This window comes from Acanthisitta chloris, unplaced genomic scaffold (genome assembly GCF_000695815.1).
Source record: "Acanthisitta chloris isolate BGI_N310 unplaced genomic scaffold, ASM69581v1 scaffold3178, whole genome shotgun sequence".
NCBI classification, from domain to species: domain Eukaryota; kingdom Metazoa; phylum Chordata; class Aves; order Passeriformes; family Acanthisittidae; genus Acanthisitta; species Acanthisitta chloris.
The window spans coordinates 6,477-22,747 of record NW_008687417.1 but is presented as its reverse complement, the minus strand read 5'-3'; the positions used below and the strand labels follow the sequence as shown (position 1 = coordinate 22,747).

Sequence of the window (16,271 nt, the reverse complement as noted above, 5' to 3'; positions counted from 1 at the left end):
TTTCTACATGACCACACTATCTCTGAATATTTATGTATGTCAGTCAGTCTATCAGTGCTCCTCAAAATATTTTCTTACTGTGTCATCCAATTTTAACTAAGTCTGACTGAAGTCTCAAAGACAGAAAGCCTTCAAAAGTTTGGTACAATGAGACATAAAGAGTAAAAGAAAAAACCAAAACAAAAAGAAAAAATCCTAAGATGAGAGGCCTTTTTGTCCCTTCCTTGCCTCGGGGGAAATGCTGCTGCATGTGAATAACTCTTGTTAAATATCAGAGGCTCAACTGGTAGGAAAGCTGTCAGAGGACTCATCCAGACAAGGCTGGGTGAGGCCAGCTTGAGCAGTGACTTGCACAGTGCTGGGGTTGCCCTGGTGACTTCCCAGCAGGGTGACCAGGAGGTGCCCCTAGCACTCCCACCACAGTCAGGTGAGGGGCACACCAGGCACAAACACACTGGATAGGAGGCTCCATTGCTTCTGCAACTACATGCTTGCATCTGCAAATGCAGCTTGCTAGTGAACGTGTCCCTGCCACCACTTTGCTTCCCTCTTGCTGTAACTGCTGCAGGTGGAACCTTTACTCCTGCCCAGAGGTGCTCAGTTTTTGAGCCCTGCCTTGGCTCTGCTGCTTCAGTTTCTGTCCAAACAGTAATGATCACAGGATCATGACATGTAATGGGTAGGGATGTGTGCTTAGAAGTTCCTCCTTATATCTTCCAGGTAAGCTTCATAATCTGTGTTTTTACTACAGGAAAATTTAGGAGCCTAAACAGGCTGATAATGTCCCCTCTGAGAAGAAATTAATAGGAAAATATGGGATATATAGAAAAGACCAGTTGTACTACTGTCACTAGGACTGAAGAAAGAAACTGGCATCTCCCAAAGCAGTTAGGAAAACAGATATATTTTATATTTCACATCACTTAATACCTAGTAAAAGGAGCAATTAAAGGAAGCCATTTAAGTAACCACAGTGGAGAAGCTGGGGGTAAAAACTCTTCAACCAGGGGTGCCTATTTCAAACAGAAGGACCACAGAAAACACAGAAGCAGAGGAAATAGGTAGTTGCATGTTAGATGCAGCAAAGTGTCTGAAAGTGGGACTGAAGGTGAGGAAATTTCATGTCTGAAAATTTAAGAGTCAGCAGGAGCTGAAACACCACTATAGTCCCTCTGACTGTAAGGGAGGAAAAGGTGATAAGCGGAGAGTGGAAATCAGAAGGGAAGTCCAGGAGAAGAACATTATTAATACTGGGGTATTTCTTCATCTACACAAACTCTGATTCACACAGGGCAACTGGAGCAGGACAACTGCCAGAACTGTCTTTGCTCATGCAGCCTGTCACTGCTGAGCCCTGAGCACCTTTGATACGGTGACAGAAGTCACAAGAGGTGAGAAGCATTCAAACAAAAGTCCTCCCATAAGGTTTGAGACATGACAAATTAAAGCTCTGCATGAAAAGTCATGGAGAAAGGGAACAGGAAAGGATATTAAGCCAATGTTTCATTTTCTCCATAAACTCCACCTGTGTTTGAAGGGCAGGCACAAAGCCTATGTGCAACACTGACAATTATTAATTTATCATCCAAGGGCTATTTGGAAGTGGCTCTTTGTGTGCATCAAGCTTTGGTCCCTGGTGGGTTGTGAGGAGGCTTGGGAAGGTGGCAGGCTGCCTGCATAGGGGAGCACCATTCACCCTCCGTGTCAGCAAAGACTCAGTGGGGCACAGACCAGCTAAGAGTACCAGTGAGCTGGGAAACATGGAGGTTAGAGGAGGGGGGTGGAATTAATTCAGCATGTCCATATCCCAGGGATATTGCTATGGGATGCATTGAGTTCTGGCCAAATGTGGTACAGGTGAAAACAGCACAAAAGGATCTAGATTTGTTTCTGCTCAGAAGTTTCTTCCAGGAAGTTGGAAAGATAATTAATTGCAGGAAGGCTGAAGGTAAACTGCAAAGGACAGTGCTGGTTTGTGCTGGGATTGCAGCCCCATGAACCACGTGGAAGAGCTGAATACTGCAAAGCTGAATAGCCACCTGGCAAACAGCTCTGCTTTGTCCTGGCAACTGAGGACACACACTCGTTGAGCCATGGTGCTAAGCTGAACATTAGATGGTGGCACTAAGATGTTATCTACAAATAAACTGTCATGGGAGTTTTTACTCCTTAGAGTCACAATAGGTATATACATATGATTTTCCTTCAGCAGACAGGAAAAGAAAGCACAGAATAACTGACTGATTTACCCACTAAAACCCTAACACTGTGTGGCAGATCTAGCAACAAAACAGAGATCTCTTACTCATTTCTGTGTCATGTGCTGCAGGTTTGAAAGTCAAAGAGAAGGTAAGAGAACTTATATAAAGTTTTAACTTTTAAAAGCAGCTAAGAAAATGTACTTAGGTGAAGGAAATAAAAACTGCTTTACTTACAAAATGAGAAGAAGAAAAAAAATATTACCTTCCCGAAGCAGAAGTGCCTGCTCCACTTTGCTGTTGGGCATGGCAAGATCCAGGGCACATTTGAGTTCAGCATTTCTGCATTTCAGGTTAGCACCATAATCTGTCAGCAAGATGACGACCTCTACACTGGAATTCCTTGCTGCTGCATGTAGGGGAGTGTCTAATCGCTTCCCCATGTTAACATTGGCACCTTGAGTGAACAAGAGTGCATGGTTAGATCTGGGAGGGAGCAGGAACTGCCCAAACAACACATCACATAGACTGGTTTCCACCAGTAGGAGAAACCATAAATGAAGGGAACGGATGGCACGCAGGATTGCCTCATTTCTGTCAATCACATAGACTGGTTTCCACCAGTAGGGGAAACCATAAATGAAGGGAATGGATGGCACACAGGATTGCCTCATTTCTGTCGATAGCAGCTGTCCAAAGCTCAGCAGGTCAAACATCTGCTCTGTAAGAGTCCTCTGGGCCACCAAACTCTGCCTGCAATGGTCAGAACTGAGCAGCTCAACCTTCAACCCAATCGATGTTCAAACCCTACCATATGTTCATTAAATTTGTTAATAGCATAAAATCTAACATGGATTATGTTAATTTAATTGCTGGGCTTTAAAAAAAAAAACTCCTTTAGGTATTTCATTGTAATAATTCTGGAAGCACAGCAAGCAAAATGCTTGCCCTAGGCTGTCCAGGCACAGCAGGGCCACACTTCGAGCAGGTGTAAGTCAGCTAATGTACACTGACAGCAAAAATTTATGCTTGCTCATAGGCTGTGCCTGGACCTGCAGTGATTATTCTTCCAAGCAGCTTTACTGCTGTCTTCATCATCCATGAAGAAGCAGGTGAAGTTAATGCTTAACATGACAGTTTATCATAATCAAGAGCTGATTTTGGTCAATAACATTAGCCAGTATTGCCTGTGCTTCCTGTTATCATTCTAGACAACTAAAAGAATTTTATTTTCGCATTCAGATAGCCTCAGGGAGGTGTCTGCAATTAGAGCAATTCTTTTTTTACTGAGGAAATCATCATTTCTTCATCAATGCAGTTGAAATTTTTAATAGCATCAAATGAGCCTCACAGACTTAGGCTGTCCAAACACCTTTTTGGGGAAATAACCCATGTTTGCAGTGGAAAGGCATTTTGGAAAACTAGCTGCACCAGCCAACATCATCATATCTCTCTCCCAGACCCTTTTCCAGCTGTACCTAGCTCCAAAAGTTTCTTAACACAGTCTGTCCTCTGGTATGTGCAAGCTACATAGAGAGGGGTCCCATGCTGCAGGTCTTCTTGGTCAATGTCAACCTCATGGGCCAAAAGGATCTCCATGCACTCTCTGTGACCTGTGGAAATAAGAAAAGCTGTGGCTGAACTGCTGCAGAGCAGAACACACCCAGATACACCCTATGAGGCACAAGAGCTGGGCAAAAGCCAAGCCTATTTAACTCTACCACTGTGGATATTTATTTTTTTTAAAAATGGTTCATCACCAATAAAATATGTATTCCTCAGTTATTGTTAGCTTTGCTCACACCCTGAACATTACCTCTCTTGACTGCCTCGTGAATGGGTGAAGCAAGGTGGTTCCCCAGCTGTGGCTTGGCTCCAAATTCAAGCAGCATGTTGACACATGCTGCACTGCCACTGCAGCAGGCATTAAACAGGGGAGTGATTCCATCAATGGTGACTGCATTGACCTGGAATGGCAAGACATGCTCAGGATAATCTGATTTCAGAGGAACACCCTTGCAGTATGCCTCATGTGCACACAAGAAATACACCAAAATAAGACTCTTGTCTTAATTTCAGAAATTATTTTATTTATAACTTTCTGAGTTATATGTTGTGACATAACATACATAACATTCTCCTTTGATGTCTGCCCCCTTTCCCAGATAGCTAGTGCCATGAGGCAGCAACACTGACTGCTATGAATGCTCCTCCTGGAGATGATATAAAGGTGCAATTTTTAAATTTTTTTTCTAAATTTTGGGTTTTGTTTTAATGTGGAAAAATCTAGTATCTTCATGACTGTCTAGTTTGCATCAACCTAAATGTGGAATATGCTCGGTTGAAAATGTCTTTGCTTTTTAAATGAAAAGGTGTACTTTAATACTCTCACCTGAAAACACATTCACAGCAAAAGACATTTTCACAGGAACATGGTCTTAATCCCAAGCAGAAAAGGAGCTTGAAAGGAGCTTGAAAGAGTTCATATGCATATGAGTCTATGCAAGAGAGATACAATTGCATCCCCCCACCTCTGATGAAAAGACTTGGCAAGAACTACCATTGCTGTACCATCGCTGTTCTCCCCTGGGATGGCAGAGTCTGTGCCTCGTGCTGTGCACGGAGCTGTAGGTGCTGTGTTTAAGTATGCAGCAAGCTCTCAGAGGCAACTTATGCAGCAAATCTGTGTATCTCTAACTCTGTGACACAATGGAGAGGAGCAATGCAATTATGCAAGCATGTGCCAATTTGTGTGATTTCCACTGCCCCTTGTCTCCCCCAGTCTCATCAGGCAGATGTGGCTGGAGCTGCTGGAGGCACTGGAGGTCTATCAGCATCCCTTCACAACAGGTCCAGCAATGCAGGTAAGCTGAGAACCAAGGGTAAACAAGGAGATAAGTGAAGAAGTAAACTTACTTCCATGTTTTCCCTCTCCACTAGCATTAGTTTAACTGGTAAAAGAGGAAAGAATGGTAAGACAGCTGTTGTGCAGTAATGGTTTGTTTATAAAAGATATTTCCTTTTTTTTTTATACAAGGAAAGCACAGCAAGAAAGAAGAGCAGCAGGATAGCATCTTCTTCCAGAAGTTAGACAACAGCCTGTTGACTTTATTTATGAACAGAGTGGGGGAAAAGCTAAAACAAAAAGACACTGGAGCTGTGTATTACACCAGGAATAGGTTAATTTCTTAGGAAAACAACAGAGAGTTCAGAGATGATTTTCTGAGTTCTAAAAAGGCAATGCCATTAATATAAAACAGTTTAAGTAAAACTGAGGAGAAAGGGCTTTTCTGTTCATCCATCTAAGGCACTGAAATTTGGCATAGAATTTAGGAAGTTAACAAAATAATCTCCTTCTGCATAGGATAGCTTGATTGCTTGTTTTGGTGTTGCTGTTTCTTGTCATGTAAATCGTAATCAAAAACCCAGATGAAAGAAAAATATTCTTATATGTTTCATCCATCCCTTTATCTCCACTGGTAACATGCATTCTACCTTAGGTCCAGCTGTGGGACTTCTTATTTTGCTAGCAGATAAAATGTTTCCTTGCTTCAGGCACATCTGGTTTTACTTACGTGAAACTCCCAAACCATCCCACAGAATACCAGGGGTAATCCTAGCAATTACAATGGGGGGGAAAAGGGATAAGGCACTTTCTTCAAGGTTTTTTTCACCTAGTATCTTTCATTCCTTTTCCATCCATCATAACTGTGTTTCACACACAGAGGGAAAACAAAAGAGAATTACTCAGTGATACATGGGAGAGACAAATCCAACACCCACAGAAACAAAACACTGTTATATTTTTCCACATTTCTGCCTGAGATGCTCCTGTCCATCTGCATCTTGGCCCTGCCACATGGACAGCCCATCCAATATCCCCACTGATGCAGGGAGCATCTGTGCTCCAGGCACCCCTGTCCCCACTGGCATACCCAGGACTCACCTGGGCACCGTTCTCCAGCAGCACCTTCGCACAGGCGACGTGGCCACCTAGGCAGGCCTCGTGGAGAGCTGACACACGGTCTGTCGTCACCAGGTTCACATTGAAACCCTGCAATGCAGGGCCAGGGGGGTGAGGGGACAGCCCTGCCTGAACCACACAGCTCCCTCCGGGGCTGGCGTGGGTGCAAAAGGCAGTCAGACCACGGCAGAGCAGAGTCATGTCACCGAGTGCATCTTCAGGGAAGGTGCTTGAGTTGGATTCGTGCCATTCAGTCCCTGTCCCCACCAACCACAACCAGTGATGGGGTTAAATAGGAATTAAGAACAGGCTATGCCTTCTATTTTCATTCAGTCCCTGTCCCCACCAACCACAGCCAGTGATGGGGTTAAATAGGAAGCAAGAACAGGCTATGCCTTCTATTTCTAGTTCTTTATGATGCACTGTCAATTGCAGGGAATATATCACACTTCTTTAACTTATAAGGGTGGCATTACCTTTGCTATTAAGTCCAGCACCAGGAGCTACAGCTGGAGGAATTCATGGGCATTACCTTTGCTATTAAGTCCAGCATCAGGAGCTACAGCTGGAGGAATTCATTTTCCCTTAATGGGGACACCTCTGGCAAAGGTATCAACAGCTCAGCTGGAGCTAGTGGCTTCTTCACTGGGGAGAAGCAGGCTTACCTGGGATATGATTCATCCCATACTAAAGCAGCTGCTTCTGGTAGGTCAGATAAATTGTGTCCTAAAAGTTCTTCTGTTGACTATGTGGGGTACCCAGTGTGCCCAGTGTATTTCACCCAGAGGGAATAAAGCACCTGATAAATCTATAAGATAGATGAGACAAATCTCACCCACAAATCAGTTCTTATTTGACCACCCAGGGAATGTTTTACACTGGAAGAAAGAACTGTGATTTACAAATGCCTCGTTATGGCATTTCCCTAAATGACATTTGTCACATCTATTCCTGCACAAAGAGAAACCAGGTATATTCACAGAGGAGAAAGCAATTGTCATATATGTTTTCCCCAGAATACAACTAAATCTCCTGATAATTAAGATTTTACAGCTACAGGTGAGAGCAGGAGTGGAAGCAACTCCATTTTCTGCCTGATTTCATATTTTGAAACACAGCTGGTCTCTACCTGATGTGCTATAGACAGAGCACGAGATGGCAGCAGTGCACTTTTTGGTATGCAGTACCCAATGCAAAGGGCAGAAATGTGTACCTGTGAGCAACATAACACTGCAAAAAAGTCATCAGTCCTGATGCCATGAGTATTAAAATCAACTACTGTAATCACTTTAGGCTAGGCATTCTACAACAGAAAAACAATCGTTTTACAGTCATGTGAAAATATTATTAACATAAAAGTTGTCCTCAAAATTTCCCATGCATTATAACAGTGCCAGGAGAATAGATAAAACCTTGAAAAAAGTTGAGATTATTCCATTTTCTAATTGAATAGATGTTTCAGACTTAATGATCAGCATATTCCTTCAAGCTTAGTGCCTTCTAGAGACTCCTTATTAGGAGAGCTATTCTCAAATATTATTCATATATATATTTAACAAATAAAACTCAGTCACTGCAAGTGAAAGAATAAATACTAATATCTTGGGCAAAACAGCAATCTCTTCCATTATGAAATGAAGAATGAGTTACAGATCTTACTATGGCTGTTTGCCACACATCACTCATCTTAAAACGTGTTTTCTATGCACCTGAAAAATCAAATTGTTTCACTGCTGAAATAGACATTGTTGAGCTCTTGAACTCTTTTAAATCTCCAGCACTACATCATCTCTTTATGTCCAGGCATTCCCTGTGGAGCAGGAGCCTCACCAGCTTTCTTGAAAGCTATGGTCCTACAATAAAGACTTCTCAGTGTCTGACATACACTCGAGTGTAGTTTCATATTTAAATTTTGGCTAGTAGTGTAACTATATCAGAAACAATGAGCAATGATTATGCTGCTCCATGAACAGCTTCATCCCTGCATTTATCAAGCTGTGGTGAATCAGCTCAAATTCAGGCTGTACAGACATTGCTGTCATGATCTCTTTTCATCACAAGGACACTCATCTTTCAATCCCAAAATTAAATGTCTTCAAAAGAAGAAGAAAGGTTGGATTAACTAAATTACATATAACCACAACACGAGATGCTCCACTAGTCACATGGTGTAAGGTCAGTATAAATGGACCTAGAGGAGGTCAGAAAGCCTTCAAATCCCTGAATGAATAAACCCTCTTTCTTTTTGTCCCTCACCTCCATCACTTCCTTTACAATAAAAATCATTTGATATCAGCAGGTGAAGAAAAGAGGGACAGGAAATAGGATGGGGAATAGTGTCTGTAAACATTAACAACTTTTAGCTGCAGCCAGGCCACAATAGATGTCTGGAGATTTTCACACTGGCAGCTCCAATCCTTGAGGATATTGTCCATTTGAGCTGTGGCCTCACTAGTAAAAATTATTTACCTAGACTATAAAAAGTCTGATGGCCAAGTCACAGAGCTTTGCACTCAGGGAATTAATTTGCCTGCAGTTGCCTTGGAGGGAAGAGGGAGTGGAGGACAGTTTCCCACTCATGCCAGATGAGGGCATTGAGTTTAAACAAAAGTGGTAAGGAAGACAGCTGGCAAAGCATGAAGAACCATAACCTGTTCCTTAGGAACTTCCCACTTCCGTATCCAGCTTGTTGTCCTTTCTAACATAATCTTTCCTCCTCTCTTTCTTTTGCCTGAACTCATGGTTCCATTTGGAGCTGAAGGCTTCAGGCTGACAGCTCTCTCTCTTCATATAAAGCAAGATGCACTTTTACAGCTTTCTACTCTTGGTTTTTTTTATAGCCTATATATATATATATATTTACTGTCCCTGTTCTCAAGCCAAGTTTGCATGGTTTATCATTGAGAAAGAGTGCAAGGATCACTGTTTATCATACAGCAAGCTACAAGCTGTAAGTGTCTTTGTCCCAGGCTTGTCCCCAGCATCTTAACTAAGGAAACTAATACATGCCCAAAGGCATTTGTGCTAATATATTATTCATACAGCCATATTTCTTATGCCCTACTGCAGTCTAGTACCAGCTCAGATGCAAATCATGCAAAACCACCCTGCTTCCCAACCTTTGCTTTACCTGTGCACTTTTACCTGTGCAATCAAGGTTTTCAAAGAGAGGAGGCGTCCCTGGAAGGCAGCATCATGAAGAGGGGATCTGTCTGCCCAGCTGCCTGAAACAGCAAATGCATGGAAGCTAATTCAGGTGAGCAGCAAAAGCCAATCCCAGGAGGACAGGGGAAACACAGCCACATGTAAATGCAAATCAGGGCTGAAATCAATTGGGGGTCAGCAGCGAAACTGTTTGATAAATTGATTTCAGCAGAGCAGCTGAGGGCTCAGCAGTCCTGAGAATGCTGCCTGCTCACTAAGGGGCCTAAAAAAAAGCTTTGTGGCAGAATTCTTAAAAGAACAGCTAAAATCATGCTTCAGCAAATATCATGAGTTTAGTGCTGCTGGGTCTCATAACCCTGCAATTCTCCCATTCAAACCCTATCAGCCTCTGCCTTTCCTAAGGAGCTTTGGTCACAGTGTACATCCCCATTCCTCTGGCACTTGGTTAAGAGACTCATAGCAGGGAGACATGGGGATGACTTATCCATCAAATGAATTCTGGCATGTCCCTGGCACTTTTGTTTCCTGAACTGACAATTTCATGAATAACATCCTCCCTCTCAGACTACCAGGTAACAGGTTTCATCATCCTCTTCACTGAAGTATTTTAGAAAACACATGGAAAGACAAATTCTGCCTGAGGCTTTACTTTCTTTCTTTAATAATTCTGAGATGCTGAACTGTTCAGACTCCTTCAGGTAGGCTTGCTTGCCCTTTTTCTTATCTTAATCTATTTATGTACCAAGAAAAAAAATTCTTTAGCCTGGCTATTACCTACAGGCATAGACAGTCGGCTCAGTTAAATCCCTGCCATTCAAGTAGAGAGCAAATTTACTTGTCCTATATTAAAATTTATAACCATACCACGACACAGTGTGCAGTAAGTATTTCTCCAAAGACCAGCTGCATTTACAGTGCCACAGGACAGAAGAAATACCAGTGTTTGCATTCATGCTCTGTTGTACAGCAACCCCATGGGCACTGTATCTGAAACCCTTGTCCTGTTTAATATTTTCAGCTATGCCTAACACCAGAGAGAACGGAAAGGGTGATTTATCTCCATTTCAAATATTATCCAAGGCAGGGAGAAATCAATGAGAGGCACAGACACATCCGTGGGGACTTGAGGCCACGGAGGCAGCAGAGGTTTCACCCTTGGCCAAGGGAGTCTAATTTTGCTACCTAAGAACCAGGATGCACTTCAGTTCATGGGGTTACAGTTTTAACTCTAGTTATTACTTTTGTTTCCATTATTTAAGAAGCTGTTCCTGGGCCCCTAAGGCAGGAAGCTGGCGTGGAAAGACCAGCTGGAACAATATATGACCAGGCTCTGAATGAGTAAGTAGAATGCATCAGGCAAAATGATGGAAACAAGAACCAAGTAGGGATTGAGAAACTTCATCCTCAAAACATCCAAAATACCCCACACCTCTCATCATGCTGGTGACTGAAATAGGCAAACTCAGTTCAGAAAGTCAGAAGACATTTCAAGTGACAATACCCAGAGCCCTTATACAGCAGGAAGATTCAGAACTCAGACAACAGAGCTACAGGGCCTTATTCAACCTTTTATGCATAGAGTATACCACATGAGAGCATGTTACCACATGCATTACAATGCATGTTTCTGCACACACATGCCTCATCATGACAACACATGCTGCTGCACACTTCCATGCTAGCCACCACAACCTACCTCCCTGAAACATGTGGCAAATATAGTTCCCATATGGGGCACATTTTCCCTTCACAGCTCTGAGCGACATGACTGAAAGCACTCTCCTTTTAAATGCCAATGGATAAATCAAGCAGCTCTGCTGCTGCTGCTGCTGTGCTACTTCACTGCAAGGAGAAAAGGCTGTGAAGCTCTGACTGTAATACAATATAGTGCTCCAGCAACAGCATCACATGATCTCACATTTTGTAAGATTATCCTTAATGGCTTTTTGCAAATGGCAACTTGCAGATAAAAATATGTTATGGCCTGCTGAATTTCAAGGCACCTCCATAAGAATCTACATGAAGGAAAAACTGCTGTTCACCATGTGTCTGGCTACAGTTGCATAAATGTGCTCTCACCATGTGTCTGGCTACAGTTGCATAGACGTGCTTAGAAAAAAATGACAGTAAATAAATGATTGGAATTCTATTCTGGAGAATAAAAAATAAATTAATAGCCTAGACATGTTAAATGATTGGAATTCTATTCTGGAGAAAAAAAAATAAATTAATAGCCTAGGCATGCCTGTATATATACAGGTTACATAAAAGCTTTGTAAAAAATGTTTTGCTGCAGCATTTCTCTTGCACAGATCTTAATCTCTCTGCTTTGGGTGGCCATCTCACACCACACATGTTCAGCTCTTGTTCATGTGCCTGTTCCTGATGGCACAATCCATCATGAAGCAAATGCTCAACAAGTGGGTCACATAAAAATGTGTGATGTCACAAGGCTTATAAGATTCTTCAGTTAGGAAAGTAAGTCCTCATTCACAGTAAATTTAAAATACTGTGTCATTTTAATCAGAGGAATTAACAGGCATGCAAACACAAGTCCACTTATTAATATAGCAGGGATGTGAGGGAGTAAAATCACTTGGAAAAAAAACCCAAAATACCTCAAAAATATGGCCTACTAAATAACCTATAAAATACAATATATTCTCATACCATATATTTTTCAGAACAATTTTAGCTGCATTCATTTTTCAGCATCTGATTTAAGAAAACAAGGATTCTTGGCTAGGATTCATAAAGTCATTAGTTATATCCTCCTAGCATCTCCTTTCAGAAAAATCAATGTGCTAAAACTTTTCCCTAAATATTCCCTGGCAGTAAAGCTGGCTCTTTAGTAAAACCATCTGTAATCACTGCTAAAGAATGCCTTATTTCCAAGAACAAACTTTTTATTTACCATAGTGTCATTTGAACAAATGTTGTCCTTATTCTAGCTGGGTAATTGTTGGAGTCTCATATTTTGCACACCTAAATCATGCCAACACATAGTGACGCTGCAAAGACTCCAGATATGGAAGGCACTTCAGGTTAAAACCCATGCAGGGTGTTTAGCAACAAATTCCTCATTCATGGCAACTCACTGATTTAAATCCTCCAGTTACAGAAGTGTAACAAATATACATTTAAATGTTAGAGAGTACATATTTTTACTTTACCTGGAACTACTCCATAGATCTCTTCTGCTATCCTGGCAGCCTCTTTTCTGTTGCCTTTAACAATATAGAAATGGGTCAGCAAAGCCAAGGATATCTTAATTAAAAGCTTGAAACAAAACAAAGCAAAAATGGCAAAATAAATGTTAGTGAAAGCATGGAGTATAAGACTGCCCTCCATTTTGCTTTGCTCTTTGAATAGTTTCTCAGGTTGGCTGAGCTGCACTGAGCTACTCTTGGTATCATATATCATCTATTTTAAACCCTTCAGGACCTGCTGTTCCTCAGTTACCAAAAATACATCCTGGTTTTGTTTGGCATGGGCTATTCAATACTAAATAACAATACATGCTGTTCCTCAGTTACCAAAAATACATTCTGGTTTTGTTTGGCATAGGCTATTCAATACTAAATAACAATACGAAGGATAAGATAGTTTGAACATCTCTGCATGCAGGAAACAAACAGAAAATCCTTTCCAAACCTACATGAATTAGAATAAGAACATCTCTGCATGCAGGAAACAAACAAACGTACATGAATTAGAATATATTTTCAGACAGATACTCTTGATACCATATACTACACAAAGCCTATACATCCACATCAGATTTATTGTTTGATGTAGCAGTTCCATTGACAAATACTGTGTAAGTAAAGTGCAGAAAGTGTTCAGAGATATGACAAAAAAGAATACTATTCTGTCTTTCCCATCTTGATAACAGGCCTTGCTGGTATTCGGATACAGAACAAAGGCAAACATGTCAAAGAAAACCATTATCATGAAAGAATTTGAAATAAAACCACATATGTTCAAAACCAGGACTAAGAATCAAAGTTACTGTAGGCGGGGAAAAATACATTGAAACTGTGTGATAAGAAACACATGATATCACACTGGTATTTTCCATCACTCAGGGTTAAAGTATGGTGTCCATTGATATCTCTTGCAAACAGCATCTTACTGTTTTGAAAAAAAACGGAAATATTTTTATGTTGTCCATAATTGATTCAATGGTGAAATATTTGAAGCAGATGAAGACACAACCCTTCTTTAACTGCCCTTCTAATTTTCTGAAGGCACATGGCTTCTATAAAAAGCAAAATATTTTTTCTGCATGTAATTAATTTAATCCTGTAGAATAGACCATCTGTTTTTCCTTTAGACTTTCATCGATTGCTATTTTCCTATATGCACTGCAGGAGGAGGATTAATTTCTTACTTTGAATGCTCTCCTTCCCCTGCTTCCCTTACCCTTTCATTTACACACATGTCAAGGAAAAGAGCAGGATGACTATCCTCTGTCAGAAATCCCCAAGAGACGGTGGATACACAGAAGGAAATTTCAGAAAATTATTTCCCTGGACATTTCTGATGTAACTTGTTTTGGTTTGTAGCAATACACCTGGCTTAATACCTTGCTGTCTTGAGCACTCTGCCCTCCCAGGTGCACTAGAATGCTATATAAAATATCTGCAGAGGCTGAGAAAAAAACCACCCCAAGCGATTTTCTCATTTTTCAAGTGAACAAATTTTTCTAAAATTCTAAACTAAAGCTATTACATTTTAACCTATAATTTAGCTCCTTACATAACCTTTACACCTACCTCTCCTTCCACAGTAATATCTTATACCTGTAGAAACTAAAATACCTATGCATCCAAAAGAGGAAAATTGCCCATTTTTAGTCACTTTAATACTGGTTGCCACAGGACAATCAGCTGAAGACCTGGATTACAGAGAAGTTCAGTTAAGGAATCACAGAAAACCAGTTAAGTCTGCTCAGCTGAGAAACAAAGAGGAGAAATTAGCAAAGGTGGACCAAAAAAAGGGATGTTTAGTTATGCCTAGAAAAATCTGAGATGACGCAAACACTCCTCCTGAAACCAAAGGAGTAATAAAAGCTGTAAAGAACAAAACGTAGGATGCAGAGAAAAAGAACACACATAAAAAATATTAAGGTCATTACAAAGTAAAGGTCAGTCTAAACAATAGAGAAATCCTTCTCATGTAGGATTTACAAAACTGGTGAATCATTTGAGAAGAGCTTGTGTAATCTCTTCATCTGCTGTTAGTGTGCAGGAACCCAAGGTAAATTACTGTGGTGGATTAAAAAGGAAATCATCAGTGAGAAAACAGTTGAATGGCATGGTGGAAAGTATTAATACTGGTGAAGGTGGTAGTCAGGTAAGCCATAGCAAGATTGGATGGGATCACTTGGAAATGTCTGGTATTTTTGAAACTAAAGAGAGGTGAGCAACACAATGTAGGCATGAGAACAGGTAGAACACAATAGAAGAGCAATGACAGTGCAGGAACAGGATTCTCATTATTCCTTCCTTGCTCTTTTGAGCATCATCATTGTGAATTGAATGAGGTGGATTATGCAACCACATTGATAAACTTGAGTGAACAAGTCAGCACTCCATAGAAAAAGTATGCCTCACTGAGAACTTCTGGAAGATGCCCAGACTACTCCATGAACCACTCTTGCTTACACCTAGGATAATTATTAAATTATTCAATTGAAATAGCCAGAAAATATAGTAAGATTTCAATAAAATTGTCACAAGATGGTGAATGAATAGAAGTAGTTTAGCTAAATCCTCCAAACGACTGGAAAGGTAATGTACAGACTGGGGAATGAGATGCTGGAAAGTAGTGCTGGAAAGTAGAAAGGGACCTGGAGGTCCTTGTCGACAGCAAGCTGAGTATGAGCCAAGTGTGTCCTGGCAGCCAGGAGGGACAACCGTGTCCTGGGGTGCATCAGGCAAAGCATTGCCAGCTGGCTGAGGGAGATGATTGTCCCACTCTACTCTCTGCTGGTCCAGCCTCATGTTGAATACTATGTGCAGTTTTGGGCACCACAATATAAGAAAGACATAAAGCTACCAGAGAGCATCCAAAGCAGGACAATGAAGATGGTGAAGGACCTTGAGGAGAAGCCATATGATGAGTGGCTGTGGTCACTTGGTCTGTTCAGCCTGGGGGAGACTGAGGGGAGACCTCACTGCTGTGTACAACTTCCTCACAGCAATGATGATTTTTAGCTGTGAGAATGAATTAGCCCTTCCACTGAAAAGCTATTTGCATGGGAAAGAGGTTTAGGCTGGATATTAGAAAATGGTTCTTCCCCCAGAGGGTGGTTGGGCACTGGAACAGCTCCCCAGGGAAGCTGTCACAGCACCTAGACTGACAGAGTTCAATAAGCATTTGGTCAATGCTCTCAGGCACATGGTGTGATTATCAGGGATGTCCTGTGCAGGGCCAGGAGTTGGACTAGATGATCCTCAAGGGTCCCTTCCAACTCTGATTATTCTGTGATTCTGTGAATTTTTATATATCCTTAGTTTATAAAAATGCAAGGAATAAGCACAAAAGGCAGTCCATCTTAGAAGGCAACTCATTTTCATTACAGTTCTCTCTAACTTTAGACAACAGGGAGAAATGTCAGATGTGACCTGAAGAATTTGGCAAGGAAATAAAAATTAGAGGGATCCTCATCTCACAGAAATGAAAAGAGGGATTAGTCTGTTTTTATGCTAGACCACTTTGAATTACAGCAGTATATTTTTAATGCATATAGTAGAGAGTCTGAATATCAAATATATCCAAAGTAAGAGAACTGAGGAAAAAATAAGATGCAGAAACACTCTATTGAACAGAAGAGATTAGAACAAAAATGTTTGTACAGTAAGCCTAGCTACTTATTTTCTGTCAGTTGGATCTAATAAATGACACTACCTCCCATCCAAGCCTTGCCTCATTTGCAT

General features: G+C 41.2%; 1 protein-coding gene across 1 annotated transcript; it reads right to left on the bottom strand.

Moving 5' to 3' along the window:
- Positions 1 to 2,463: 2,463 nt before the first annotated feature.
- ASB11 (ankyrin repeat and SOCS box containing 11, E3 ubiquitin protein ligase) lies at positions 2,464 to 12,678 on the bottom strand (the record flags this gene model as incomplete). The annotated part of the gene is made up of 6 exons (XM_009080571.1): positions 12,501 to 12,678; positions 9,307 to 9,386; positions 6,145 to 6,252; positions 4,015 to 4,165; positions 3,677 to 3,811; positions 2,464 to 2,655 (listed from the first exon to the last, which is right to left on the bottom strand). Coding segments are annotated over exons 1-6 (844 nt in total), but the record flags the coding sequence as incomplete, so codon positions are not given.
- Positions 12,679 to 16,271: the final 3,593 nt, after the last annotated feature.